Source organism: Symphalangus syndactylus, chromosome 8 (assembly GCF_028878055.3).
Source record: "Symphalangus syndactylus isolate Jambi chromosome 8, NHGRI_mSymSyn1-v2.1_pri, whole genome shotgun sequence".
Lineage (NCBI taxonomy): Eukaryota > Metazoa > Chordata > Mammalia > Primates > Hylobatidae > Symphalangus > Symphalangus syndactylus.
In genome coordinates, this window is record NC_072430.2 from 79,147,248 (window position 1) to 79,173,363 (window position 26,116).

The following is a 26,116-nucleotide window of genomic DNA, read 5'->3' on the forward strand; positions in this document are numbered from 1 at the left end:
TGAGGAACAACTGTATATCTAAAAAAACGACTGATTTTCACAGGACTCTAAGTAGAGGTGGAGTAAGAGATTGAAAGAAAAGCCTGGCATACAGCAAACCAGTAAGGGCTTGACAGACAAGTCATGCAACTCAACAACTAAGAAAATGCACTCATCTGAAAACTGGTATAAAAAAAAAAAAAAAAAAAGAAAGAAAAAAGAAAAAAGATCAGTGTGTTCAATCTGCCTTTTGTGCATAAAATCTTCCAGTAACCAAATATTTCCAGTAACCAAAGAGTTGATGAAGGAAAAGTCTTTTATAGAATTTCAGCAAGTGCAGAATAATAAAACAATTAGAAAATTGCCACTTTAGCTGGGTGCAGTGGCTCATGACTATAATCCCAGCCCTTTGGGAGGCTGAGGTGGGAGGATGGCTTGAGCCCAGGAGTTCAAGACTAGCCTGGGAAAGACGGCGTGACCCCATCTCTACAAATAATTTAAAACAGCCACTCGTGGTAGTGTCGTGGTAGTGTCATGGTGGTGCACGCCTGTAGTCCCAGCTACTCTGGAGGCTGAGGCAGGAGGATCTCTGGAGCCCAAGAGGTCCAGGCTGCAGTAACCTGTGATTGTGCCACTGCAATCCAGCCTGGGTGACAGAACAAGACCCCATCTCTTTAAAAAAAAAAAAAAAAAAAAAAAAAGGCCATCCTGGCTAACACTTTTGAAACCTCGCCTCTACTAAAAATACAAAAAATTAACCAGGCATGGCACCTGTAGTCCCAGCTACTCGGGAGGCTGAGGCAAAATGGCATGAACCCGGGAGACGGAGCTTGCAGTGAGCCAAGAGCGCGTCACTGCACTCCAGCCTGGGCGGCAGAGCGAGACTCCGTCAAAAAAAACAAAAACAAAAACAAAAGCACTGCCCACTTGGTCGCAAGGGCAGAGCTGGGAAGTTCTCATAACCAAATCTCAGTCCAAATCCCCGTGACCCCCATCTCAACAAAAAACTTAAAAAAAAAAAAAAAAATAGCAGGGCATGGTGGCGCATGCCTGTGGTCCCAGCTACTGAGAAGGCTGAGGCAGGAGGATCCCTTGAACCCAAGAGGTCAAGATTGCAGTAATCGGTGATTGTGCTGTGCCACTGCACTCCAGCCTGGGCAAGAGAGAGATCCTGTCTCCAAAAAAAAAAAAAGAAAAAAAAAAGAAATAAAGAAGAAAAAAGAAAGAAGAAAGAATGAGTAGAGGGAGGAGGAGGAAGAGAAGCAACAGGAAGAGGAGGAGGCTAGGGGGGAAGGAAGGAAGAGGGAGGAAGGGAGAGAGAAGAGAGGAAGGAGGAGGGAGAAAGGGAGGGGGAAGAGGGAGGAAAGAAGAAAAAAGGAGGGAGGAAGAAGGGAGGGAGGAGGAGGGAGGAGAGGGAATAAGGAAGGAGGGAGGAGAGGGAATAAGGAAGAAGGGAGGGAGAAGGGGGAGGAGGAGGAAGAAGTGGAAGAGGAAGAACACCACCACTTTAATCCCTAATGAAATAATGGATCTGGGCAACTATCATCAATGTCTGATTTTTAAAACCATTAGGAGAAAAGTTGATAGGAACTTCATAATAGTTGGGCCAGGCTGACAGCATCTGAATTCACAGATGAGTCTTAAATTAACACCAAAGGTTGTTAAGGGTGGGGGCAGGGATGTCAAAAGTTGAAAGTGAATCTAATCAAGCCTCCCTAGCTCCAACTACAAGGAAATTCAGGAGACAGAAAAAGAAGTTAAACAACACCACCAGGAGGCAATCATCCAAATCCAATACAGATATTTTCAATTTACGATGGGTTTATTGGGACATAACCCCATCATGAATTGAGCAGTACACTGACTGTATTACTTTCCCACCATCGTAAAGTCAAAAAACACTAAGATGAATCACTGTAAGTTAGAACAAATGACCTGGTCTCCTCAACAAGTAAATATCAAGGAGATAAAAAGAAGAGCAAAGGAAGAGGGTTACTGTTTTCCATTAGAAGAAATTTAATAAACATACAACCAAATTAAGGACCTTTTTGGATCCTGATTCGAACAAAACAAATGCAAAAAGACATCTCTGAGTCAGGATTACTTTCCTACTTTCAAATTTCGATTTAAAAGTTCTCAATTAATTATTCCATCCATCAACTTGTTTTCTTTCTAGAAATTATATGTAGCAAATATATTTGACTCAACTAATAATTCTGTAACACTGTTTCTTTTTCAAATAGTAGCTTGTTAACCCTTCAACAGCAGTGCTCCCTAAAACATTTCAACGGGGATGTCAGTAGACACTACAGAAAAAAAGGTGTGGCCAAACAAATCTGGGAAATGCTGAAATATACTTTTCTTTCTTTCTTTTTTTTTTGGCAGGACTCTTCACAGTCTTTAATATGCTAATGTAAAATGACTAGGGGAGCACCCAGAGTATGACATTTTTGCCACAGCTATTTGCTATTTGAACACTTTTTCATAGAACATCCCGTGGGACTGATAGAACTCATTTTAGAGGAAATCAAAACCTTAAAACATGTTTATGTCTGTCATAGCTAAGTGTATTTAGATGCTTTTGATTATTTAAAATCAAAATAGGAGTATCAGCTAAACTACATACTAAATAAGTGACTTGTTTTCTATGGAAAAAAACACCACAAATACTTATCTAATAGAAACAAGCTATAAAGATTTTTACAACCCAAAATGTAAAAAATGGCTAAAAATACCAAATATTGCATACATACCTGGCAGAATTCACATGTAACTTGAATTTCATAAGTTGAATAACTTATCACATTCTTTTTCTCATGGCAAGAATACTGAAAAACAGTGGTTTCACACCGTTAAAAATAGTTCTGAAACACTTCTTGAAACACAGTAGAAAATAAAGTGCTCAAATTACTCTCTGTAACACTACTGTCACCCCAAAACTAGTCACTATTAACAATTTTTATAATAGAGTACTGCTCTTGAAATATCAACACACCTACACAAATATCCTAAACATAGGTATTAACATATTCAACTCCACCAAAGGGATTAAAAGTGGAAGAAACATTTAATTCAGCCCTTAGGGCTGTGGTTGAAGGACAGCCATTAAGAGTAAAAAAATCCTTACTTTGAACACTGATGAGAATGATGCAACCTAGTAATTTCATATTTCTCTTCAGAAAGCTTTTAATTTTAAAAAATGTACTTATTGGTATTCAGCTTCTCAGCCTAATTCATCAAAATTTATTTGTCCCACAATGTAGTTGATCTATATAAACAGCTCCCATTTGTATCAGCTTAAGGACAAGTACAGTATACTGAAACTACTCAGGTTAATGACCCATTTTTAAAACTCCACCAATGGCTTCACCTTATAGTCACTGAAACCTCATCCAGTGGTAAATAAGAGTAACTATGTGGTTATCCAAATAAGCTAACGGTGCATAGAGGAAAGTTGCATTTTTCATAATTTTGTTCATAAATGAAGTTTCAAGAATGTCATGCTCAGAAAAATTTGGTAATTCTTGTGGGGAAATGTGTAACTAGCCAAAGTTCAGAGTCCTGGAGTAAAGGTCGATCTGGTATAGGAAATAAGAAGAGAGAAAGTTTCTTCCCTTGTCCCATGCAAAATTTTTATCTGAGACGGCTCCATTTCTTCATTCACATTCAACTTTACCATGCTGTCTGTGAGGAGAGGAAAAAGAACACTAGAAAAATCCAAGGAAATCTATAATAGCCATGCTTCTGTCATTACAAGTAGAATATGAGCTCCATGAGGGCAAGGAACTTATCTTTGGGTTAACACCTACAACAGCGCCTAGCTCAGTTTAATACAAGGAATATTTAAACATCAACTATACACAGACACAAAGATGATGAAAATTCTCCTTGCATTTGAGAAACTTTCAGTCTAGAAGAAAGAGGAATATGGAAGTACAATTTTCAACTAATTTGGTAGGAATAAGAGTTAAAATATTAGGAGGGTAGAGAGGTAGTGGAGGGATCAATCTGATAGTTCTAGAAAAACTTTCAGAGGGAGTTAGCCCTTGGTACCCTTCTCCTTAATCTTTTCTACTCTCCACTATACTATCCCTCTCCTCTACAAAACAAGTTTCTTACCTACACAGCAGCCTATTTCTTAGCCAACAAATAAAAAACCCATTCCCTCATTACCATTTTCTAATACCTAGCTACGAGAGTTATAAATATTAACAGTTCAAGCACCCTGAGACAGAAACGATAACAATTCTGGGAGGCTTAAATGCTATCTCTTTGTTAATCTAACTGAATCTAAAGCCTATAAATCCAGGCTTATCTCCCTTTTATTGCAGTGTTGCAAATATGCTCATAACAGAAGCCTGGAAGGGAGGTTTTGCTATAGATTGTTGGAGAAGTCAATGACTGCACATAGACAATTGTTAATATAACACATTACTCTCTGGCAAGTATCTACAATCTATACTGGTAGGAAAATCAACTGTCATGAAAAGCACCCAGGAGAGTTCTAGGTAAAATTTTTTAGAAGTCGGCTTCTTTGATTTCTCTTAACTCTTCTTCTAACATTTTGTTTCCATTTTGTACTTGGCACGAGTACTTCTTGCTAGATGCTGGGGATGTACTGGCAAATCAAGATAGATACCTGCCTTCATGGAGTTTCCAAGATAGTGATGGGGCTTACATTAACTAATCAAGCATCCAACTCAGAGCTCCTTTTCTTACAACCTCAAATTAAGAATCAAAACTATCACTGAATACCATACATACAAATCTGATTATCCACTTAGTAAATCCTACAGACTCAACCTTTTAGGTATACTTTGAGAGATACAAATTTAGCTATCATTTATATCTAATCTGACCTCCTTCTAAATGCTACTTCCAATACACCATGGCCCACTTAACAGTATCAGACTGCCTGCCATCCTCTGAAAATCACCCTCAGTTTGCATATTATTTTAGCTCTCCCTAAAATATACCCTCCCAAATGAATGTTTGCCTCCTTTGATATTACACTGTCAGCGCCCACTTCAAATAACACTTCCTTTGTGATACCTTCCCCATAATCCAGATTGAAAATTTCTTCCACAAGCTATGTTGTTTATGCTTTGCTTACAGCATCCACATTATGTTCTGTAATGTCATCTATTATATAATCTGTATGCTTCTCCCACCCCATTCTACTGCCTACTACTTCTTGAAGAAACATAGCCAAAGGAATATGAGCTTTTGAGTCAGAATTGGCTCCAAAACCTGGTTTTGTCACTGGTAAGTTATACAATATTGTTCAAGGTTCTAAACAACTTTGCACTTCAGTTTCACCAACTGTAATAAAAGGGTAGTATCACCTACCTCACAGTTGTTGTAAGCATTTTAAAATAGTATATGTAAAGTATATGGCACAATGCTCGGCACATGAGTACTGGATAAAATGGCAGCTGCAGTTCTATTATTTCTACTGTTAATAAAATTATAAGGCTGTCTCTATTCATCGTTGTATCTGCACAGTATCTTACTTGCTAACAGCAGGCACAGAGTGATTGTTAAATTGTTAAAAGAAATTATATCAGTTGGATACACTTTAAAAAATTAAAAAAACTGTAATTTGTAAAATGTGTAAGTCCATATTTACTTCACGCATCTTGGAGAGGCTACCAACCTCTATGCTCCAAGGTTTTAAAGAAATAGACAGCCAGGCACGGTGGCTCACGCCTCTAATGCCAGCACTTTGGGAGGCTGAGGCGGGCGAATCACCTGAGGTCAGGAGTTCAAGACCAGTCTGGCCAACATAGTGAAACCCCATCTCTACTAACAATACAAAAATTAGTCGAGTGTGGTGGTTCATGCCTGTAAATCCCAGCTACTCGGGAGGCTGAGGCAAGAGAATTGCTTAAACCTGGGGAGGCGGAGGTTGCAGTGAGCCGAGATTGCGCCAGTGCGCTGCAGCCTGGGCAACAGAGTGAGACTCCATCTCAAAAAAAAAAAAGAAAGAAAGAAATAGATTACATTAAATACCACCACCCCTTTAATCAGGAAAAGTGTAAACAGATGATTTTTATTAAAGAGACAGACCAGTAAATTTGGGCAACCTAAAGTTCAAATATTATGAAGAATCTAAAACATGACTTTCCCACTTCTCAGCTAATTGTAAATACTTCCATTCCAATTCTTCAATACTGGTGAAGACATCTTAAGTAAATTGCTGAAATATACTTAAGATGAACATATCTTATGTGAACATATGAACATATCTTATATGAACATATCTCATGAAAATATACTTACTCATAAACATAAAGTAAAATGAAAGTTGAAGCAAAATACCCAAAAAGTTAAGCTAAAATTAAAGTGCCATACCAATGTGTGTAAAAAGCAAAATAATATAACTCCCTCTTTGAGAAAAAAATAACAAAATACATCAGGAAATCAGGAATAAATTTAAGTAACAAATAATCTTTAATTTCATAGAGGTAACTATGAAGCAGTCACTGCACAGACACATATGAGAAAAAGTGTCTTCATTCTGGAATGTTTAAAATGCCTTATGAGTTTAAAAAAAAAAATCAGCTAGGCGAAAATGCCAAAGATTAAAAGTCCCAAATCAGACTGCATCGTGGATTTGCTCTTCTTTTACTAATAACTTGGTTCAAAGTGACAATGGCATTCTTAAGCGAATAAAGAGATTTTCTTGAAAACTACGGATACTACAACAATGGATGAATCTCAAAATAATTATGCCAAGTGAAAGCAGACAAAGAAATCATATTGTATGATTCCATTTATATAAAATTCTAGAAAATGAAAACCACAGCGACAGAAAGCAGATCACTGGTTGCTGAGGGACAGGAGTAGAAGGAGTGGGAGGGAAGGATTACAAAGGGGCATGAGAAAACTTTTAAGGGTGACAAATTTATCATCTTGATCGTGGTGATGGTTTTATGGGTGTATACATGTAAGTCAAAACATATCAAGCTGTATACTTTGAATATGTATAATTTATTATAAGTCAATCATACCTCAAAAAGCTGTTTTTAAAAGCATATCTTGAACTGTTTGAAAAATATATAAATCCTGCCCAAGGTGCAATGGCTCACACCTGTAATGATAGCACTTTGGGGTGCCAAGGCAGAAGGATCAGAGGCCAGGAGTTCGAGACCAACCTGGGGAACATAAGGCTCTGTCTCTACACAAAAAAAAAAAAAAAAAAAAAAAAAAAAAGCAACTTAAAAATTAGCCAGGCATGGTGGTATGTGCCTGTAGTCCTAGCTACTCAGGAGGCTGAGGCAGGAGAATCCCTTGAGTCTAGGATTTTGAGGCTGCACTGAACCATGCTCTTGCCAATACACTCCAGCCTGGGGGATAGAGCAAGACCCTACCCCAGGAAAAAAAAAAAAAATATATATATATATATATATATATATATATATATATACATATATATACACACACACACATATATATGTGTATATATGTGTGTGTATATATATGTATACACATATATACACAAATATTCTTAAAATATGAACTTCAAGGTTTGTGAAATAACCTTCCTGCCATAGCTGTGTGAAGTCAAAGACCAGGGCTAATGACCATTTGACCATTCATAAATGGTATCTGTTAATTACTTAAGTCAGTGAAACTCACTCTAGTTTTTTCCCCTCCTCCTATCCCACCATGGGCTGGATTCTTCATTTCACATTCTATAAAAACTCAGCATAATTTCCAGGTTTGAAATGGCAACTTTCTCTCTGTCTCCTACTGTGCAGGGGCTTAATAAAGTGCCCCCAGCACTTTATCCAAATTAAATACAACATGAAGCTTTATTTTCAACACTTAAAAATTTCACCTAGGTATGTGGTTCTGGTAGAATCAATATAAAACTATGAACATATTTTTCTTTTTTTTTTTTCTTTTTTTTGAGACGGAGTCTCGCTCTGTCGCCCAGGCTGGAGTGCAGTGGCACAATCTTGGCTCACTATAAGCTCCACCTCCCAGGTTCACGCCATTCTCCTGCCTCAGCCTCCCAAGTAGCTGGGACTACAGGAGCCCGCCACCATGCCTGGCTAATTTGTTTGTATTTTTAGTAGACACAGGGCTTCACCATGTTAGCCAGGAAGGTCTCCATCTGCTGACCTTGTGATCCGCCCACCTTGGCCTCCCAAAGTACTGGGATTACAGATGTGAGCCACCGTGCCTGATCCCTGTAAATATATTTTTCATATGTGAATCTACAAAAATCTTAACATGTATGCTATCTACATGTGTTACTTCAGAAAAAAATAAATATTCCTCCATACAAACTGTTGTCTCAAACTTCAAATGAGAAATATGACCAAAAACAGCTCTGGGGTAAAGAGCACTAACAATTGCTCCCAAGATTAGAGAAAGAGATGGAACAGAAAAATAGGGAAGAGCAAATCCCTGAAAATTCTAAAAAAGAAAAGAAAAAAACCTATAAAATATATTGAGGTAACAGGCAGTTATTTTAATATAGGCATAAGAGGATCCTATGAACTGAGAACACTTGCTTGATGTTCTGCTGCAGAACTTAGATCAGTACAAAAGTGAAGGCTTCCTCTTCCCAGTTTTCTTTTTTTTTTTGAGACAGACTCTCGCTCTTGTTGCCCAGGATGGAGTGCAATGTTGCGCCTCAGCTCATTGCAACCTCCGCCTGCCAGGTTCAAGCCTCCAGAGTAGCTGGGATTACAGGCATGCACCACCACGCCCGGCTAATTTTTGTATTTTTAGTAGAGATGGGGTTTCACCATGTTGGCCAGGTTGGTCTTGAACTCCTGAACTCAGGTGATCCACGCCTTGGCCTCCCAAAGTGCTGGGATTACAGGCCTGAGCCATTGTGCCTGGCCCTCTTTCCAGTTTTCTAAGATAGTTCCACATACAAACATGTATATGTTCCTCATATTTTCTCTATTTTATTGCTATAAAGCATGTTATTTTAGAACTCCATACTTGTTTAAGTTCTACTTTCAATTTTGTTTGTGACAACATATAGCAATTTCTGCTATTAGGTATCCTGTATAAATGATCAATCTTACATAATTCTAAAAAACCCTAAAGCTGCAGAAAGAGAGAGAGAGAGTGTGTGTGTGTGTGTGTGTGTGTGTGTGTGTGTGATCTTACATAATTCTAAAAAACCCTAAAACTGCAGAGAGAGAAACAGAGAGCGAGAGCAAGAGAGAGAGAGAAAGAGAGAGAGAGAGAGTGTGCGTGTATGTGTGTGTGTGTTTTAAGAGACAGAGTTTTGCTCTGTCACACAGGCTGGAGTGCAGTGGCATGATCATAGCTCACTGCAGCCTCGAAATCCTGGGCTCAAGTGATCTTCCTGCCTCAGCTTCCTAAGTAGCTGGGATTACAGGCAATGCTACCACGCCTGGTGTTCAGAAGGAGATCACTTATTATATCCTGATAATGTAAACTAAACTACACCTAATGAACTAAGGCATTATAAGGAACTGTAAATCTGCTCCAAGAATAATACAGAAAAGCAAAAAGAAAAGAAAAGTTACCTTGAATACTACTGTTCAGAGGTAACTACTGTTAACATTCCAGAGTACATAGTCTAGTCTTGTCAATGTATGGTGATACATAACTTTATAAATTATAAAAACATGACTCTATGACAATGAAAAAAAGAAGAAAAAATATATAAATAGTATTATAACTTTCTCTAAAATGCAATTATCTAAATTCTGCCATATAATTAAATAGTAATGTCATTAAATAGATGTCATCTTTAATGGCTATATAGCACTCCATCATATAATTGTCAATGGGCTTTTACCATCAATGAATATCTTTGGGACAAATCTTTGTGCAATATCTGTAATAATTTCCACAGGATGAACTTCTAGAAGTGAAACTGCTATATCAAAGTAAAGGCATATTTTAAGGCTTTCGATTTATATTGCTAAACTGCTCTCCAAATATACAGTATTGATTTCTACTTTACCAGCAGAGAAAGACCTCGTTTCTCAACACCAACACCAACAGTGGATATCATTTTTTAACATTTTTGTCATATTAGTAAAAAAACGAATTTTTAAGTTGCATATCTTGACACACTAATGAAGTTGAACTTTTTCATATATATAATGGTCATCTGTAGTTCTATGTAAAATGCCTCCTCTGCCCAGCCCCCGCCTTTTTTTCAAGATGAGGTCTTGCTCTGTCACCCAGGCTGGAGTGCAGTGGCATGATCATGGTTCACTACAGGCTCCACTTCTCAGGCTCGAGCAATCCTCCCACTTCAGCCTTGCAAATAGCTGGAACCACAGGTGTACACCACCATCTCCAGCTAATTTTTACAGTTTTTGTAGAGACAGGATCTCCCTATGTTTCCCAGGCTGATCTCGAACTCCTAGGCTCAAGCCATCCTCCTGCCTCAGCCTCTCAAAGTGCTAGGATTACAGGCATGAGGCACTGCACCTCTTTGCCCATTTTTAAAAAATAAAATGTAAGTTAAAATTCTCTCACTTGAATATAGAATATAGGCTTTTTCTTATGACATGGATTTCTGATCGGGCACCTCGTCATTAGGTTCCTAATATAGTCCTAACTATTCATTTTGCAAATGAGACTGAGGTCTGAAAGGGTAAAATGATTTATTCAAGGTCAAAAATGGGACAAAAATATTTCTCCTGCTATTTTACAACTAACAACTATACAGAAATTTTATGTAAACCACTTTTAATAGTACAGAGAGGCTTTTAGAATTTCTAGAGTTATTAGGCTCATTATCAAATGGAATCATGTATTATAAAATGCCAATAAGAAAAGAGAATAATAAAGAAAAACATTTTAAGAAAAGATGAACAGAAGAAAATGTGAGAAATTAACTGGCAAAATGCATCTTCCAGCTTAAAATTCACATAAAAGTTAAGCCACCAGAGAAAACAAATACAGAGTGTCTGCAAAGGAGGTAGCTCAGACAGGCTACCTGAGGGCAGCCCACTGCAGCGTCTGAGTCTAAGCAGAGTGAGAAAGATGTCCACTGGGAGATAGATGAGTTGAGGGTTGGGCTGGGAAGGAGGTGGTCAGCCCTGCATTTAATATTGGAGTCTCAGATGGATAAGAAAAGAAGGGAAGGCAGCCTGATGTGAGCTGTCAATGCCCAAGTGGGCTAAGGAGGCATCCACATGAAGTAAAGGATAGGAGTGGCACTAGTCCAGCATAGGGTGTCAGGACCCAAACAGGAAGACATCTACTTGATGGAGAGGAAAGGAGAGTGCCTGATGGCACCAGGCAATTCATTATGTAAATACGTGGATATTGATCAAATAAGTAAATATATCAAGGATGTGCTAGGTAAGAGTGAATTCATACTACAGTTGAAAGGAATTATAAATATAGAATGAACCTTGGTATTAGATGACATTTGAAGATACTGGTGGTAATTTATGGCTCTCAACATAAAGATACAGAAATATAGATGTCAATTTGTATATGCATGCATATGTGGTCATGTATGTCCCTAGCTGTGTCCACTGACAGGGCCTGGAACACTGAAACCCCAATAAGCACACTTAGCATCCAGACTCTGGTGTGTGATATAGGTTGAACAGATGTCCCCGCCAAATCTCACGTTGAATTGTAATCTTCAATGTTGGAGGCAGGGCCTGGTGAGAGGTGTTGGGGCAGATCCCTCATGGCTCAGTGCTGTCCTCTCAATAGTGAATGAATACTCAGGAGATCTGATTTTTTTAAATTGTGTGCCCCCTGCAACTCTCTTCCTGCTCCTGCTCTCACCATGTTATGTGCCTGCTCCTGCTTTGCCTTCTGCCATGAGTAAATGCTCCCTGAGGCTTCCCGAGAAGCTGAGCAGATGCCAGTGCCATGCTTGTACAGCCTGTGGAACCGGGAGCCAATTAAACCTCTTTTTTTTTATAAATTACCCAGTCTCAGGTATTTCTTTATAGCAATGCAAGAATGGCCTAATACAGTGTGTAAATACCCTTCTCCACCAAAAGGGACCTCAGCTCCTTGAAGAATTGGCTGATTCTAATTCAGCAGTACAGGATGGGTCTTGCAGTGGAAATAAAGAAATAAGTCCTTCCTTACTTTCTGGCACAAGATATTCAAGACCCATCCTGTACTGCTGCCAGATTTGGCTGGAAAGTAAGAAAGGACTTAAATCTGGGATAATTCGATGATCAAAATAAATAATGATAGTAATGGATCACATCGTGAATAAAGAGGGTTCTATGAACCCATACCGATATAAAGGAATAAACTGAATGTTTGATAAGAAACAGGATATTTATATCATCTCAAAGTATTATATCTCCCTATACAGCTTAATTACTAAGGGCAAAAGTAATTTACAGCACAAAAGCCTGGCAAACATCATCTTAATCAAGTGACGTGACTTAACCTCACTAGAAATAAGGAAAATAAAATCATATGCCACTGATAGAATGTAATAAGAATGTAACAGCATCACTTCTATAATAGTCATGCCAAAGATAAAGAACCTGCATCTAATAATGAAGAGTATTATATAACCCCAAATTGAGGTAAACTCTATAAATTCACTGGCATAATAATCTCCAAAAGCACCAAAATCATTATAGTCAAGGAAACATTAAGGAACTGTTTCCGATTTTAAAAGACCAATGCGACATAACAAATAATTGCAACCTGAGATTCTAGACGGAATCCCTTTCCTATAAAGTACATTATCAGAACAACTGAAAAAACTTAAATGTAACCTGCAGATTAGATAGTAGCAATATATCAATGTTAACTTCCTGACTTTCATGGACATATTGTGATTTTGTAAGAGAATGTCTTATTGTAGAACCCTTAAAGAGTTTTGAAGTAAAAAATAAAGGAAAAACTTATAGAAGGAGTTTAAGTTGTATGTAAATAATATGCACTGTAATAATTCATTATACAGCAGTCCTCCACTTATCTGCAGCTTCACTTTCCATGGTTTCAGTTACTCACAGTCAACAGCTGCCCAAAAATATTAAATGGAAAACTCCAGAAACAAACAATTCATAGGTTTTAAACTGTGTACTGTTTTAAATAGAGTGATGAAATCACATCTTCTTGCTCCATCCCACACGAGATGTGAATTGTCACTTTGTCAAGCACATCCAGGCTATATATGCTACCTGCTCATTATTACATAGGAAAAAAAATAGCATGTATAGGGCTCAGTACTATCTACAGTCTCAGGCATCCACTGGGGCTCTTGAAACTTATCCTCCACAGATAAGGGGGGAGTACTGTATAACCATTATATAATTAGCATAGATGTAGTTTGTAGCAGTAGTCATGAAAAAAAACACTACAAGATATATTTATTCTCTAAGAACTATGCTTGCTTTTTGTTTATAATTTTCATGCTATGGTATATATCAAATAGAAAAACTACATTCTGCACTGCAAGGCTAAGAGCAAATAAAATTATACTACAGTAGAATAATTCACAAATCTGAAGACTCAAAGGGTGATATTATATAATCATTTATTCTGTTAGCTCCTTGTTCCCTTTTTAAAATATGACATGTAGGTTAAGTCTGTTGAGGAAAAGGAAGATGCTTTAGGCTGTAGTATCAATATTCCCATGTCATTTTAAATTCTATCACTGAAGTGATTCACACGATAAAATATTTTATTTTCCTACATCCCTATCAAAACCAAATGAGGAAAGCAATTCCACAGAAAATAGTGCTGTTAAATCAGTCTACAAAAATGGGAGGGAGCAAACACATTTCTGGTGACTAACGTTAGAAATATCCGGATTCTAAAATATGAATTTGATCTTCTATTTAGCTGGTTACAGAACTATAAATGTTGCAAACTCTTAACCTTTAAGCATGTACTCAAATTTCTAAACAAGTTTCTAAAATACAGGTAATACTAAATGTTATAGATAATACATAGCACTCTGAGCATTTCCAATACAAATAATTTACTTTATAAAATTTATTTGGAAAACATTTATTTCACTGCCTATTTTGTATCTAATACCATATTAAGAATAAAAGTTGCTTGATGTTACCATGGTTTTTATGAAAATACATAAACTTTTTTTAAAAAGAATAAGACACAGTCCCTGCCCTTAAAATCAGACTAGTAAGGAAGAGAAAAAGTGAAAATAGTAATTCAGTGATACATATAATAATAAAGACATGCTATGGGAACATAAATCCAAAGCATTCATATTCCCCTTTTAGAGAGCTTGATCTGCCAACAGTGCAGAAAAGGGCAATCCTATATATCCATGATCCTGACACACCTGCCTCAGGTAAACTAGGGGAGATACTGACCAAGTTAAGCCAATCAGACTACCTCTTCAGGAAATCTGTAGAAAGAAAAAATCAGTCACACAGAGGTGAGCATCAGAGATTCAAAATCGTATTTTAGGACCAGTAGACATTTTCTGTCATGTTCTTACTGATAAAAAAAAAAAAAAAAAAACTAATAAAAGCCAGAGTGGAGTAGGCACAGAAATACAGAGGTGAGAAATCATGAAGGAAAATAGTTTTCTGTGATGCCCAACTATGTTTTGTGACTGGATCCGAGAGTCTCCAGTACCATTAGTATGAGTCCCACCCCCTCTTTTTACTTGAATTTATCTGATTGAGTTTCTATTCCCTAAATACCTAGCCAATCCTGGAGAGGGCCCTGAAATGCTACTAAAGGAAGTAATGCCTGAGTTGAGTTTTCTCAAAGCAAGAGGCATCAGCCATTCTGGGATATTTCATAAAGAGGAGACAGCATGTTGAGGCACAATAAAGCACAGTCCACTGAGGAGGCTCTGAGAACCTCTGATAGCTGAAGTGTGGGACTGTAAACCAAAAATAAAATTCTAAGCCCCCCAACCAACAGACCCTTCCCTTGGCCCAGGGCATTCCAAAGTTAACCCGAAAAACTAGTTAAGGCCATGATGGGAAGTGGAGGTCCCACATGCCTCATTATACCCTCCTCCCTTTGAAATTCAGGCACAGCTGACCAACATTAATGTCAACACAGAGACCTTAAGATTGATAGAACAGACTCTTTAAGTCTGATAAGAAACATTTACAATCTATTCTCTTGCATGATAAAACCTTATTCTCTACAACCTCTTATCTTAACCCAGACATTCCTTTCTATTGATTCCAGGTCTTTAGATAGTAACTCTTTCAACCAACTGCCAGTCAGAAAATCTTTGAATCCTATGAACTGGAGCACAGCACCCCACCCCCCAAACTTCCACTTGTCCCACCTTTCTGGACCCAATCAATGCACATTTTAAATGTATTGACTGATGTCTTATGTCTCCCTAAAATGTATAAAACCAAGCTGTAGCCCAACCATCTTGGGCACATGTTCTCAGGGTCTCCTAGGCTGTGTCATTAGCCACTGGCCACTCATATTTGGCTCCAAATAAATCTCTTCAAATATTTTATAGAGTTTCACTCTTCTCATCAACAGGATAGAAGATTAAGAAGGTAAGACCAGAGAGATATCCAAATCTTGAAAGGCCTTTAATAACATGGTAAAATGTCTGGATTCCACCGTTACCTGCCCTTCCACCATTCTTCCTTCCCTTCCCACTGCCCCAAGGTTATATAAGCTACGGCCCTGGGTCAAAGTGCTGAGTTTTTCACACTTTAAAATTGTTAAAGGTGGGGGTGGAGACACAAAGAAGACTATGCAACAGAGATCATATGTGGTTCCCACAAGGCCTAAAATATGTATGATCAGTCTCCCAGTCTCCCACTCCCCCATTGAAGAAAAAGTTTGTCTAACTCTGTTGAAAGAAATTGAAACATTTTAAGTAGGTGAACTAAATCAAGAGGAGGATTTTTGCAAGATCACTAATAAAAGTGTAGAGGATGGATTAAAGAGGGCAGTACACTATGCATAAGAAAACTGGCAAAAAATAACAAAAATAAGAGGTAAATCTAAACAACAACAAAAACAGAAAGAAAACTGGCACAAGCTACTGCTAAGTTCAAGGGAGAATAATGATCTGAACTAAAGCAGTACTATCAAAATCAGAGTCAAGGATCAGTTATGAAAAAAAATAGCTCACAGGATAGTCTCAAATGCTTAACATTGTTTCTAGAACCTCGCATGGACTGACCACTCCCTCCTAACCAGTCTTAGGCTTCCCCTTAATCTCCGGCTCTAGCTATGCAGGCTTTTAATCAATTCCCTCCCTTATATCATCCATTTGCCATTCATCCACCCCTTTCTTAGTCAACATCACTAACTTCCGAGCATCTTCCATCTATTACTCCCCTACCCTCAAATTTGGATCTCTCATTTACCCCATCATTCAGTCAATAAACATTATTGAGCACATGCAATAGGGTAGGAATGTGCTAGACTTCAGGGTACGATGACACAGACACAGTTCCTGACCTCATGGAGCTTATATTTTATGACGACTGCTTCTAGTAAACTTGATCATTTAAGTTAGTCAAGCAGCTTAAAATTATTTAATGCAGGTATCAGAGAGTAAGAAAAAATTATCAAGTGTTATCACCCATTCTGCTTTATACTTGCTTTAAAATTTTTTGCTTTTCAAATATATAAATGTATTGACAGATTTAAATTATTCTCTGAATTTTTGTCAAAATTAGAATAACTATACTTTTACGCATAGTTTCTCTTTTGATGTGAACCTCCAGATCCAGGTGTGACAAAAAAGCCAATCTGCTTGTGTATTTTGATATATCTAACAAAGTCTATCACTATGTTTTGAAAAATTTTGTACGCCAGACTACATTTATTAAATTGGTATTTTCCTTCCATATTTAGAAGCTACATCCCCAAACTGCAAATGGCTTGAGATTAAAAAAAAAAAAAAATTTTACTTTATACTCTAATATCACCATTCTGTGGCTGGCACATAGTAGATATTCAATAAAGGTATGTATGAGGGACTGTATAACTTCCAATTAATGTTTCTGATCAGCATGAGACAACTGCGGTAATAAACTTAGTTGGCATCATTCAATTAGAAAGCAAATAAATTTGACATTTTCATTAGCTTGTACAGCCTTAGAGTGGGTAAACTTTTTGCCCAAAATATTTTCGAAAGATAGAAAATACCTCAGATTAATTTCTATTATTATTCTTAGAAGAACTGAAACCTTTATATCGGAACCCTTTGCTAAAGAGGGGTCCCTAGTCAGATAAATTTAGGAAACTCTATGTTAAACAAAATTAAATATTTAACCTAAGTCTTCATTGTGCTTTTATATGCTGACATTCATTCTATCTCCAAAAGACATTTCGAAATTTGCTGAATCTCAGAATCCTTTTTTCACTAAACACTATCAATATGGTAGGACATTAGCATTCTGAAGACAACTGTCTGGAAACATCTACTAAATTTGGTAATATCTGAAAGATAATCACAAAATGAAAAGAATACTTTTATGTTAAAAGCTTAAAATCTCTTACCTTTCTAGCTGGTGGGCCATGAGCTTTATTTACTCTGCTTCCAGGAATATCTTAGCTCTTACCAAGTAAGCAGTCCTTTCTCAAGTCTCCATCTAGTATCCTTAGGGAAAAAGAGAGGCAGAAAAGAGTGAACTTATTACCATGTGGGATCTAAATTAATAGCCTCTTGTATTTCAATTCCATAGAATTTTTAAAAATGTTTTCTTAATATTTCAAAAATGTACATAAATTTTGCCTCCCATTACATGTTTTTCGATATAAAACTTAAGGTTCTCCCTCCAAATTCTCGATGCTCCAGGAAGATGTTTATCCTGTAGCCTCCTGTAACTCCTGGCATATTACCACCTATTAGAGGTATTAACAATTTCAAGGATGGAAGTTGGGCAATGAAACCTTGGTGAAAGTAGAAAAATGACAGAGGTGGAGTCATACATAACAGGTGAAATGTCAGTGCTGAATTTGAGCATCAAAATTTTTAAAGTGGAGATTAACAGTTTTTATGTCAATGCTGCACAATAAAACCCATGGGACCCAGTCTATGTGCTTATTTGGAAAAAGCTTGACTTTTAAAGATATATGTATCAGTTAGGATTAGGTTCAGCTGTTAATGATAGAAAACTCAAAATAACAATGGAATGACAGAACACTCAAAATAACAATGGCTTAAATGATTCAGAAGTTTACTTCTTTCACAAAAAACATAGGCAATCCAGAACCATGACTGTCTGGAACCAAGGGTCCTTATATTTTGTTGGTCTGCCATCCTCAACATGTGGCTTCTCCTTCATGGTTTTAAAAATAACTGTTCAAGTAAGTTCTAGCCATCACATCGGCTGATCAGATAGCAAGACGAGAAAAAGGAGATAAGCAATAGCCTCCCTTTAAGGAAATTTTTCAGAAATCTCACAGGAAACTTTTATTTACATTTCATGGTTTAGAACTTAGTCATATGACCATAGCTATCGGGGGGCTAGGAAATATGTCCTTTATTTCACCATATGCTTAAGAATTGGAGCATCTACCAATACGAAAAAAGAATAGAAGGAATATTGGCAGACAATTAGTTGTTTCTGTCCTCATACTTATTTCATTCTAAAATGTAAGATGTCCGGATACCTCATGGAGATGGCTTGGCAGTCTACTAAAGAGAGTTTTCGAAAGCAGAAGGTCCTGTCAGGAGCCAAGACTAAAATTCATAAGGACTTCTTTAATATGTAAGGCTAATCTATAGGTGACAAAAGAAGAAAGGAAAAATATGAAGACCAGAATGACAACATAAGAGCAAAGAAACAACCTAAATTGTTGTAGTTTGGAAAGGTAAACTCACATACTCAGTCTACAAAACTCAGAAATGACTGCTCAGAATCATTATGTAAATAATGGCGTGGTCAAGGTGAGAATGAGTAAGAACCTGACAGAAAGCTCAGTTACCAACCGCATTAAGAAAAGGCACAATATTCAAAGAGAAAGACACTTTTCTCTACGTTATCTCAGTGCTGAGCTTCCATTACCAGGTCATATAGGTATTGGGAGACGTCCCTATTGTGCAGAATGTTGGAAAAAAGGGTTGCACTTAACTTTGAATTTCCCGACATTTTCAAGATTGCTTGAAACGTGTTTAAATGTTTAATATGTTTAAAACACTGTTGTATCAGAAACTAGAAACTCATTTCAAAGCTGGCAACAAAATTATGTTTTATATACAGGCTGTTCCTTAACGGAAAAAGGACCCAAATAGTATATTCAGCCATACAAATGTAAAATAGGGACTACAAAAATGGAGCAGCAATTCAAAGGACAAATGTCTCTGTGGGATAATGTAAAGGACCACATCTTCTTGGTAGAGATAAATTTCTGCAAATTGTTTCTTTCAGACAAATGTTTATTTTTAAAGTATGGCTTCAGGTTTTCCTATTTGTATAGAGATATTTGGGTTCTTATTTCAGCAGTTACTCACAAAAGATCAGGTACAAAAGTAATTGCGGTTTTTGCCATTAACTAAAATACCCTCAAAAACTGGAAGACAAACTGGCATTGTCATTTCAAGCAAAAGGAAATAAGATAGCCAGTTGTAACTGGCCTGTATAGCTTATGTCTTAACACATGCAACGTTAAGATAATCACCCAGACTTTGAACAACATTAAAAAAAATCCTTTTTTTGTAACTTGAAAGGCACAGATATAAGGAGCCTCTGCTTTGCCCCCACTACCTGACTTACTGTAGACGTATTTCTTATATAATCATGCATCACTTAACAACACGGATACATTCTGAGAAATGTGAAGTTAGGCCAAAACCTCATTGTGCAAACTTCAGACTGTACTCACACAAACCTTGATGATACAGCCTATTGCTCCTAGGCTACAAACCTGTACAGGATGTTACTGTACTGAATACTGTTACCATTTGTAACAAAATAGTATTTGTGTATCTAAACACAGAAAGAGTACAGTAAAAATACAGTATAAAAGATTTTAGGCCGGGCGCTGTGGCTCACACCCTCACACCCGTAATCCCAACACTTTAGGAGGCCTAGGAGGGTGGATCATAAGGTCAGGAGTTCGAGACCAGCCTGGCCAATATGGTGAAACCCCCGTCTCTACTAAAAATACAAAAAATTAGCCGGGCATGGTAGCGGACGCCTGTAGTCCCAGCTACTCGGGAGACTGAGGCAGAGGAGAATCGCTTGAACCCAGGAGGCAGAGGTTGCAGTGAGTTGAGATCGCACCATTGCACTCCAGCCTGGGCGACAGAGCAAGACTCTGTCTCAAAAAAGAAAAAAACAAAAAACAAAACAAAACACCACCACAAACACAGTGTACAGCTATACAAAAATATTTTCATCCTTATTCTAATAAGCTTTTTTCTATCTTAAAAATTTTTAGGCCGGGCATGGTGGCTCACGCCTGTAATCCCAGCACTTTGGGAAGTCGAGGTAGGCGGATCACCTGAGGTCAGGAGTTGAAGACCGGCCTGACCAACATGGACCTCATCTCTACTAAAAATACAAAATTAGCCGGCGTGGTGGTGCATATCTGTAATCCCAGCTACTCAGGAGGCTGAGGCAGGAGAATCGCTTGAACCTGGGAGGTGGCGGTTGCAGTGAGCCGAGCCTGCACCACTGCACTCCAGCCTAGGCAACAAGAGCGAAACTCCATCTCAAAAAGAAAAAAAAAAAAAAAAAAAATATATATATATATATATATATTTTACTTTAAAATTATTTTATTAAGAACTAACACACAGATACACACATTAGCCTAGGCCTACACAGGATGAGGATCATCAGTGTCACTGTCTTCCACTTCCACATCTTGTCCCACTAGAAGGTCTTCAGGGGCAATAACATGGAGCCCTGATCACCTATGATTAACAATGCCTTCTTGAGGAATACCTCCTGAAGGACCTGCCTGAGGCTGTTTTAAAATAAACTTTTTTTTTTAAAAAAAAGTAAAAGTACACTCCAAAATAATGATTAAAAAGTATATTTAAATACATAAACCAGTAACATCATTGTTTATCAAATATTATATACTATACGTAATTGTGCTATCTTTTCCTTGTCTTAATGAAAGACAAATGCTATACTTTTATACAACTGGTAGCACAGTAGGTTTGTTTACACCAACATCACTACAAATGTGAGTAATGTGTTATACTATATCATGATGGCTACCACATCTTATATGTGGTCTGCTGACTCAAAATGTTGTTATGCAGCAAATGGCTATATTTGGATATCACTAACCTGTGGGTAGAATCCCTGCTGAAATGTGCAAACACTGCTAATGGCAAATTTCCTGGTAAGAGCCAAATACTGTGACAAGAAACAGGGCCCAAAAGGTAGGCATTAGTATGAGAAAGGAATTAATCCTCTCTTGGGCATGGACTCAAAAGTGCGTAACAGATGCAAGGGCAATCCTGGGTGGTGGAGAGAAGTTAGCTTCTGTCCCTGTGGGAGGACAGGAGGTAGGCAGGAGGGGGACAGTCTTTCAAGGAGGCAGTATGGGATACAAAGTGGGGTATGTATTACTAAAGGTACACACTAAGGCTTTCCAAGGGATAGTTCAGCATGACAACTTTTAAGAAAATCAACTTCTATATCTTCATCTTCCCTTTGTTTGCTTTCCCAAAGATGATCTGCCTACCTTCCCAGAGTCCTCATTCTCCCACTTTTCACAAGAAATCCATACCTATCCCCATCCCAAATCTTATTAGAATGAGTTGCCCTAGGTTGTAGAAGCTTCCATGGAACAAAACAAATGGATAATTTAAAATAAGAGTGCCTTAAAACCTCCACTATCAAGGCACCATTAACCCTCAAGCTTCTGGCTTTCCCTGTCTTACAAATATTTCTATTAAAGGCAAAGCATGGCTTTAAGAATTGGTGTTCTGCCTTGTGTTTAGGAATTCAGATACACTTTACTGTACAGTGTGATGACAGAAAGAATAACAATTTTCATTTAATGATTACCTCTTCCATTGTGGAAATACCATACAAAAATGCATTGTCCAGAGAGGGAGTTCCGCAAGAATGAAGAAATCAGTAAAAAATTATGAAAAATTAAATGTATATTTGCTTCAAACAAGTATGATAGAGTCATTAATAAAGTATTTTAAAACATTAAAATACATTGAATTCAAATAAAATTATGCTGGAGAAGTCGAAAGAAAATAAACAGTTTAATAAGAAAAAGGGACACTGAAAACTTCCAACTGTGAAATGAGTTAATTCAAGCTTGTTTTTTAAAACCAAGGACAGCATCAAATCACTATGATATTTAGGTACTTATAAAAGTGGCGTATCTGGAAAAAACAGAAATTATATTTTTTTCAACAATTTCAATCTATGATGAAAAATTGTAGGAATCAACCTTAAAATGTGCAAGGGTACAGAATTTATCAAGTTTCTTTTCAGGAGTATATGAATGTATTAGGCAGAATGGCCCTCCAAAGATGTCCACACCCTAATCCCTGGAACCTGTTAATAGGTTACCTTCCACCACAAAAGGAACACTGCAGATGTAAAAAGACTACACAGATCTTTGCTGGGCGTGGTGGCTCATGCCTGTAATCCCAGCACTTTGGGAAGCCAAGGCAGGTGGATCATCTGAGGTCAGGAGTTTGAGACCAGCCTGGCCAACATGGTGAAACCCCGTCTCTACTAAAAATACAAAAATTAGCCAGGCGTGGTGGCGGGCACCTGTAATCCCAGCTACTCGGGAGGCTGAGGCAGGAAAATCGCTTTAACCTGGGAGGCGGAGGTTGCAGTGAGCCAAGATTGCACCATTACACTCCAGCCTGGGTGACAGAGCAAGACTCTCTCAAAAAAACAAAAAAAAAGGACTACAGATCCAAAAATAAGATAGATTCCTGGTTATCCAGGAATCTAATCAAGAGACCTCAAGAGCAGAGAACTTTCTCCATCTGGAGTCAGAGATTCAGCCAGAAAAAGAAGTCAGACAGGTTAGAAGCATGAGAGGGATTTGACCAGCCATTACTGGTGGGGGCCACATGGAAAGCACTTCAGCTCCTGGGAGAAAAGACCAGCCCTTGGCTCATAGCCAGTAAGGAAAGAGGGACAAAAAGGAAAGACCTATGGAATTCAGCAAACTACCCGAATTAAGTTGGAAGTGGATTCTTCCCTAGAGACTCCAGAAAGGAATGCAGCTCTGCCAACGCACTGATCTTGGCTTTGTAAGACCCTAAGCTGAGACTCGGTTGGGCCCGCCTGGACTTCTGGCCTACAAAAACTGTGAGACAATAAATCTTTATTGTTTTAAGATGTTAAGTATGTGGTAATGTATGCGTCAGGAACAGAAAATTAATACAGTAAGAAGAGTTGTAAGGTACCAGGAAGATAGACTTGTGCCCCACGACTTCAACAGCAGCACCACCTTATAGACACAGGGTATTTTTTTTCTATTTTTGTAACATTTTATATAACTCATAAAACAGCGTTTGTATAAAAATTCACACAGTTTCTAAAGGGCATACAATTTCCAGCAATGTCCTGGGTTTTCGTTAAATTCAGTTTTCTAAAGATGCGCTCAAATCAATGGCAAAATGCAGACATTATGCGATATTTCATTGTCTTTGGTAAAACTATTCTCATTATTTTGTCTCCTCACAGTATTAACTCTGATATCCACTTTGTGCAGAATCTGCTATTACTAGGATGTCAGAAAAACAATAAGGCTGGATCTACAAGAGGCAAGTATTTCCAAACAGCAGTAATAGGCCCTTGGCCCCCATCCCCACTTCATGTATCTATGCAGTCTATCTACACAGCCAGGCAGGGTGAGAGCTCACAACGACCAATCAAGAGTCTTGAGATCCCCTCTCGATTGGGCAAGAAGCAAACGTCTGGGAGGAACATTGGAAACTGAGGCCATCTCTACAGGAACCCAAGCGGCCATGCTGTGGTGCGGTCAGGCCAGCAACTCTTGCCAATTAAACAGCCAATATGTTCACCACTAAGTAGATCCTATTGATTGGTTGATGATTGCTGCTGATGTGGCCCCTTCCCACAAATATAAAAAAATAAAGGGAAGATTTGGGGCCAACACTTAAGGGGGAGGGGCACGCTAGCACAATGATACTAGACACGACTTTATTCCCTGTCAAACATCTGTTATCATAGGCTGGGCACGGTGGCTCACGCCTGTAATCCCAGCACTTTGGGAGGCCAAGGTGGGTGGATCACGAGATCAAGAGTTTAAGACCAGCCTGGCCAAGATGGTGAAACCCCTTCTCTACTAAAAATACAAAAATTAGCTGAACGTGGTGGCAGGCACCTGTAATCCCAGCTACTCAGAAGGCTGAGGGAGAGAACTGCTTGAACCTGGGAGGCAGAGGTTGCAGTGAGCCAAGATCGCGCGACTGCACTCCAGGCTGGGTGACAGAGTGAGACTCCGTCTCAAAAAAAAAAAAAACACCAACATTTGTCAGCATGTAGGCACAGCCAAGGTGAACTGAAGCAGGATACAAACACAGCACATTCATGACTATCTTCATACATTCTTGAGATGATCCTAGAGATCACCTTGGGAATAGCAATGTGGTCATAACAACAAACCTAAATCAAGGAGTTTGAAAACTTGCAGCCACGACCTAGTAGGAATTCATTTGCCTCTCAAGACTAAAGTATTTTGAATTCAGGATTTTTTTTTTTTTTTTTTTGAGACAGGGTCTTGCTCTATAAGTGCAGTGGCCCAACCATGGCTCACTGCAACCTTGATCTCCTGGGCTCAAGTGATCCTCCCACCTCAACCTCCTGAGTAGGCGGAACCACAGGTACACATGCCACCACGCCCAGGTAAATTTTTTTTGGAGTGACCAGGTCTCACGACGTTGCCCAGGCTGGTCTTGAATTCCTTGAGCTCAAACTCTTATTTCAAATTATCCATGGATAATTTTAAAATGGATAACTTAAAATGGGTATTTTAAATGGATAATTTAAAATAAGAGTGCCTTAAAACTTCCTGATCCTATGGCAAGAAGCAAATGTCTGGGGGGAACACTGGAAACTGAGGTCATCTCTACAGGAACCCAAGTGGATATTTTCAACGGATAATTTAAAATCAGAGTGCCTTAAAGCCTCCATTAATCAAGGCAATGATCCTCCTGTATTAGCCTCCCAAAGTGCTGGGATTATAGGTGTGAGCCACTGCCCCTGGCCAGGAAAATTTTAAATTGTATGATTACACTATGATCCTCTACAGTAAAAAAAAATATACATTTCAAGGCTATCAAAATATATAAAAATAATATATGTAAAATACACAGTGCATGACACTAAAATAGTTATTAAGTTCATAAATTTTACTGCATTTTACTTTGACTTTAAATGTACATTTTCCTAATGCCTAATAAATACCTAATCCTACTATCTTCTTTATTTTTAAGGCCAGAAACTGAACTACATATTCAGTTTGACTTTTAGACATAAGAGTTTTGGCCGGGCATGATAGCTCAACCCTGTAATCCCAGCACTTTGGGAGGCCAAGGTAGGCAGACTGCTTGAGGTCAGGAGTTCAAGACCAGCCTAGTCTTCATGGAGAAACCCCGTTTCTACTAAAAATACAAAAAAATCAGCTGGGTGTGGTGGCGGCGCCTACGGTCCCAGCTGCTCAAAAGGCTGAGGCAGGAGAACTGCTTGAGCCTGGGAGGTGGAGGGTGCAGTGAGCTGAGATCCTACCACTGTACTCCAGCCTGCGCGACAGAGCAAGACTCTGTCTCAAAAAAAAAAAAAAAAATTTTTATATTAATCTTTAACCCATGATTTTGATGCTATCTGTAAGTTTATTTGATACATAATGTTTAGTTCATCAATTTAGGGAACTCAAATTCATCAGCTGAGAGAAAAACATTAAGCCCAATGTTAACAAGGAAAGCAGCAGTATTTCTTCCCCCACTCACAGCAGACATGAGAGATGTCCTTCATACAATTTCCAAGAGTATACTAAAATTTTGATGAAATTTCTCAAAGTTGATGGTACACGTAAAAAGTATCACAAACTTCTCCAGACTGTATTATGAGTATGTGAATAGTGAAATCAGTTCAATATCTCAAAAATATTCTTCAATTAAAATATCAGTAGTCCAATTTTTAAATTAAACATTTTTAAAGTGAGTCTTGATTATTCCTAGGCAATGTAAAGAAAGCAAGTAGTTTTATAGTTTAAAATTATAATAGAATAACAAATACAT

The 26,116-nt window shown here is 38.0% G+C and overlaps 1 protein-coding gene across 7 annotated transcripts in view; it reads right to left on the reverse strand.

Moving 5' to 3' along the window:
- ATF2 (activating transcription factor 2) overlaps nt 1-26,116 on the reverse strand; it is a 95,364-nt gene that overhangs the window by 60,848 nt on the left and 8,400 nt on the right. For 6 of the 7 annotated variants that reach the window (XR_010122375.1, XM_055289803.2, XM_063645603.1 and 3 more), the window contains exons 2-3: nt 17,404-17,503; nt 2,733-2,807 (exon numbers count right to left, since the gene is read on the reverse strand). Coding sequence is in view for 6 of the 7 variants with exons in the window: in XM_055289803.2 (XP_055145778.1) it covers nt 2,733-2,764 (32 nt within the window). In the remaining variant the exon portion in view is untranslated. Of the gene's footprint in view, nt 1-2,732; nt 3,664-17,403; nt 17,504-26,116 lie in introns of all 7 variants that reach the window. The other variant, XM_063645602.1, reaches the window with a different exon arrangement.